Consider the following 5,732-nt stretch of genomic DNA (forward strand, 5'->3'; position numbering starts at 1 on the left):
GTCACAAAACAGTCGCTCCGTGCATGCTGGGCCAATCGCAAAGATACTTGAAAAGGATAGCAAAAGTTATTGCAGCATACCACATTTGCAGGAGAAGAAAATCTTCAGATACGTACCATAGAAGATTATGACAACGCGCGTCACATCGTTGAACAGCATGTACTAAAGGAGTACAATAAATCCCAGTCGGAAACAATTACATCGAATATATTCAAGAACGAAATATAAAATATAAATATTAAAGAAATAATAAATGAAGAAAAGAAATTCAAATAAAAAAATTGAACAATTAAAATAAATTCGCGTATTAAAAATAAAATTAAATATTTTATTTTTAATTTTTTTTGTTTTCTTTCGTCGCCGTAACATTTTTCTTGCAATGTATTCGAAGCTTCGTGACGATGAAGAAAATGTTCCTAACTATTTCCGCAGATCCATTAGCTCATTTGATCCGTACAGCTTGTTGGAAGTATGTAAGATATGCTCTCACTCGAAGACCTGAGGAGGTAGCCCATCTCTCTGACTGAACGAGTAGCAGTTACCATAAAATGTAAGGAAGTAGGTACGTTCATCTAAAGGTTGAGGAATTCATCTATTAAGGAAAAAAGGCATATAATTCAAATAGTACTTTATTCATGTCATTACCAAGGCAGGTCAAAATACAGGCCGTGGAGTATTTAAAAACTAAGAGCAAAATACCGCTCAAAATGCATCTGAAATGCAAAAACCTTTGACTTGGATATTCGAAAAACAAACTACAGTATATTGCTTTAAAAACCTTTTTTAATACAATATGAATTTGTATGGAAACATGAAGAAAACAATTCAAACGAAAACAAAGAAATTTCTGAAACATTATTTTACAGAAGTGTAATCAGATCTACTTCAAAAGTATATCACAAATGAATCTTTCATTTTAGAACGGGAAAATACAAAAAATCTTTATTTGAAATACATTATCCAAGATACATTCAGGTCGTGTATTTAACATACTAAAAATAAATTTAAAAATGTATTTCAAATACATATTTTAAAATATTTATATTTGAGATACTGGCCAGCCGTACTCATCACAAACGGATAACATTTCAATTTAGGTACACATTTTTCGCTCGAGTACCACCAAATTTACCATGACAACATATCTATGATGATACTGACAAACTTGATGATGCTGGCGAGAGACTAGGAGAGGCGACATTGTTTGAAACGCAGGGATCCGGCTGCGATTGCATTGGTCGGGGACGTTGTACGTTTGCTGAAGACGGACCACAATTGTAAGTTGTTGGATACGGAAAGTTACAAGGAGGAACGTCTGGGATACTAATGTTCGGCTGAGTTTTAATTGAATAGAGAAGTTGCATCACCTGACAGCGGAAAAAAAGGTTTTCATCGTGGTTTAATGACCTCATGGTTGGGAGTAGGGACATTAGGAATGCTCTGTCGTCATCATCCTCCCTTTCTTTGATATCCTTCAATAAAGTTACCAAATTGTCTTCAAATTCTGGGTTATCAGCAGTCTTCTTTCTCTTGAGAACTGGTTTTGGGGGCGCACTTTCGTTTTGCACCTGGGTAGAGTTGTCTAGGCGGGGTTGATCATCGGCATGGATGTCTTGTGATCCCGAGTCGAAATTACTCTCCGTCGAACCTCCTTGCACACAATCAAGAAATGTGAGTCGATCATGGTGAACGTACTTTGTTCTCTTCGCTGCCGCTGATTTTGATTTATTTTTAGACATAGTATTGCGGCCTTTGAAGTACGCATCTCTTGCCGTTTTCCATCTCTTCTGGACTTTATTAACTGGAATAAAGAAAAGTTAACTGTTGAATCAAACCAATGTATGATAATAACTGCATATTTTTTTGTAATTGGTGAGTGATTCAAAGCTTTCATTGAAAGTCTCTCTAACAAATCGAGTGAAAGTTAAGTCTCATATTATTCAGTAGGAAAAATTAAAATCGTTTATCTTCCTGGGAGATTTAGGTTTCACAAAATATTTTGCAATAGATTTTTAGGTATAATTGATTCCTATATCCCTATAATTTGTAATATTAGTGGAATATTATTTAATAGACATCACCTGTACTATTTTATGCATTTGTACGTCTAATTATTATTATTATTTTCTATGTTTACAATGTATAAACATGAAAATTATTATGTACTATTCATCAATGTTAGCTATGTATTAATCATGTGAAGGTTGCCTCAACTCAGGTACTCTTTCGGGGCAACCTAGCTTGCAATCATGAAATGTACGCCTTGATTTAATTCGTAATGGCTGTAAGCAATAAATCTATTTTTCTATCTATCTATCATTCTAAACGTTGGAACATATTCACTGGCTTTCAGTTCTCCCTCGTCGGTCCACAAGGGCAGTTCAACACATTTTTAATGAAACGGGGGTTGCCTTATGCAGCAATGTTCTTCCCCAATCTTTTAGCTACGTAAACTATTTTTTACGTAATCTCCATTCAATGCTGCGGTTAGACGCCACCTTGAAGGACGACTATTGTACCTGCACGGTATCATTCCAAACGTCGATGTCCGAGCCAACGCCGTGATGCATCAGTAACTTCTTCATCATCCCCGTAGCGCCGATTATGAAAAGCGGGTTACCCAACAACTAACCATGCACTTGTCCACTAACAGATCACTACAGACATTCTGCAAGCGCCTATGAATATGTGAGATACTCTGGTTTTCCGCAAAAAGAAACTTAATCACTGCCATTTGGAACGCACCTCGGTTACATACGCCATTTAAACTGGGATTTGTAAAAAGAATTCTCGGTAAAATGCCCAAAAAAGGTGAAAGAAATAAGCTATCTGACACTAATGAGGCCTCACTTAGAATATGCTGCTAGCTTATGGGACTCTTATGAAGTAGGACTTACAGCTGAAATCAATCGAGTACAGCGCAGAGCGGCCAGATTTGTGTTGAGTTGTAACGACAAAAAGTGCATAAAGTAAAATTTAATCGTACTATGGTAGACGTGATCATTAGAAGAAAATAACATAAATAGAATGCAAAACAGAGATATTTAAAATATCATTCTTCCGTTTAGGATGACTCATTGTATTTTTTTTTTCTCCGTAGTTCTCACCTTGCATGTATTTGCTATAGGAATTACTAATCATAGGCAAGTTTTTTTTTTATGAATAAGCATGTAGGCACCTATATTTTGCTAGCATGCGTAAAATTTCTATGACCGTGCGGTATGATGTGGCGTTCCTCTTTCATGCTGCATGTTGGTGATTGGTCACCCCATGCAGAACACCATAGAGGTGGCCCGCAGGGTATGTACACAGATTCGTATATCACGATTACGTATCGGAAGTCAATGCAACTATTCGAAAGTCTCGTATCCCGGGAACCAAAGGGCAGAAATGAAAAATATTTGAGGTGATGCGCTACAAATGTCCAAGGAGTCGTCGTAAAAAAACATAAAAGAGATTGAATAATCCGAGAAAGACATGATATTTACTTATGTCCGAAAAACTACCCAAAAATGCCAAAATTTCAAGTGCGATGCGGCACGCAGTGGCGTAGCCAGAGAGGGATCCAGGGGGTCCGGATCCCCCCGAAATATAAACACACAATTATTTTCCTCCAAAGATAACAAAATATTTAAAAATCATGAATTTACAAAATATTTTTTTTATATAAATAAATTTTAATAAATTTTAAATAAGTTTTTTGATTATGAAAAGCTTTAAAATTAGTTTAAAACCCTTTACTTAGTACCCTGTTTTTCAAAAATTTCCCCCCCTTTCGGAACTCCCCCCCCCCCCCCCCCCGAACGTAATTCCTGGCTACGCCACTGGCGGCACGTTTTCCCGGTATCCCGGGACTGGGGCTGTACCCTCCCAGAAATCAAAAGGTCACTGAATAAAAACAGACTATCTTAAAATAACAAAAAAAAGCATTTTTTTATTTGAAAAACTGGCATAATTAATTAATGCATAGCAGTTTACATTTGGGGCAAGGGAATTGCCAGGACTTATGCCGCCTTTGACCTCTGTATTTACTAAATAAAGAACATAAAAATTTACTTACCACACTTGGTTTTATCTGCTTCATTCAAACTCTCAAAATCAGGAACGATTTTTCTGCTGATCTTCTGCCATGTCTTCATCCGCAATTCCCGGTTCTTGTACTCTTCAATTGATGGATCCCACAAGTGCCTACTGGCCTGAACTTCGCAAATTAAAACTTCAGTGTCGAAATCACGGGACATGTTGTGAAAAAAATAAGCAAAACACTTCGCGCAGCAATGTTGAATGTCTTGTCACCATCGGGAGAACAACGTGGAATGGCGGTAGGCAAGCTCTTCGGTTTGTCCGCGCGTGGAACCCTCGAGATGGTACGAGTTCAAATTTGCCTCAATGTAATAAACTGGCGCGGATAGACCGCGTCGCGGAAGGGACACGGTAGACGGCTCCTCCGCGTGCTGGTACCTCCGCGCAAGTGTTCGAGTTCCCATTGCGACGTTGCAATTCAGTCCGCGCTGGTGGCGCGGAGGGCGGACACGTCCGCGCGATTGCGTAACGGGCCCCGTCACGCAACCGCGCGCGGATTGGGTTCCGTTGACGTCAGCGGGAAGCTCACACATGAGTGCGGACGCCATCTGTTAGCGGAGGAGCAATCCGCGTGACCTCCACGCCTCCCAGATCGACCGCGCGCGGACCGGCCACAGAGACAGGTTTGTACCATAAACGTTACAGACAGAGCTACCCAGAAGTTAAGCGAATTAGGCTGGGAGCCGCTCGAAGGGCTCGAGCTAGGCAGTGACGTAGCCAGGGGGGGGTCCAGGGTGTCCGGACCCCCCCCCCCCCCCCCCCGAAATAGAGAAACACAATTATTTTCCTTCAAAAAATAAAACAACATACTGAAAAATCATGAATTTTTAGAATATTTCTTTAACAAATGAAATTTTATCGATTATGAAAAGTGTTTAAATTAGTTTAAAACCCATTACTTAGTACCCTGATTTTCAAAAAATTTTCCCCCTGGTTTTGGACACCCCCTCCCCCCCCCGTAAGAAATTCCTGGCTACGCCACTGGAGCTAGGCTTATTGTTAGATTGCTTTAACAATTGAGAATGGATATCTTTAAGAGCGACACAGTGAGCATAATATTAGAGCCCCACTATATTTCGTGGTTCGACAGAAGTGATAAATTAACCCTTAAGGCCGTTTTACACGGGGCACGGAATCGCGCAGGTTAGAGCTGCATTAATTTCTAAAATGGCGTGGAATTGCGCGAATGCATGAACGAAATAAGAACAGGGGCTATTTTCCCATTCCACGTCCACGAATTCTCGCATGTGTTCTAGCAATTCACCGCTCTATACGACGCAATTTAGGCTGCGCCTTCGTACACGTGTCAGATTGTGCAAGTACATGCCCCGTGTAAAACGGCCTTTAGAGTGCCGGGAAGCGCCATCGCGCTCCTCCAATCTCTCCCTTAAAGTGGCAGGATGGCGCTCCCTCTGCAACTATTTTTTTAATTATAAAAATTAACTCATATTGCCAAAAATTCGTCAAGGACCTCATTAAAAAGGTGAAACCACATATAATAAATATTCCTGAAGTTTTTGAATACATACCTTAAGTTGTTTTTGAGACATCATTTTTTTTTCCTAGCCTGCCGCAAAATCAGCAACAATGCCTCGGCACTTTTAGCGTAGGAAATAGGTTGGCAATCAAACGGGAGATGTTTTGCGGAA

General features: G+C 39.7%; 1 protein-coding gene across 1 annotated transcript; it reads right to left on the reverse strand.

The window, feature by feature from the left end:
• Window positions 1–611: 611 nt before the first annotated feature.
• On the reverse strand, window positions 612–4,451 carry LOC124169381. Its single transcript, XM_046547971.1, has 2 exons — window positions 4,061–4,451; window positions 612–1,801 (listed from the first exon to the last, which is right to left on the reverse strand). The coding sequence occupies exons 1-2, from the start codon at window positions 4,239–4,241 to the stop codon at window positions 1,146–1,148; spliced, it is 837 nt and encodes a 278-aa protein (XP_046403927.1). The 5' UTR covers window positions 4,242–4,451; the 3' UTR covers window positions 612–1,145.
• Window positions 4,452–5,732: the final 1,281 nt, after the last annotated feature.

Source organism: Ischnura elegans, chromosome 12, assembly GCF_921293095.1.
Source record: "Ischnura elegans chromosome 12, ioIscEleg1.1, whole genome shotgun sequence".
Taxonomy (NCBI): domain Eukaryota; kingdom Metazoa; phylum Arthropoda; class Insecta; order Odonata; family Coenagrionidae; genus Ischnura; species Ischnura elegans.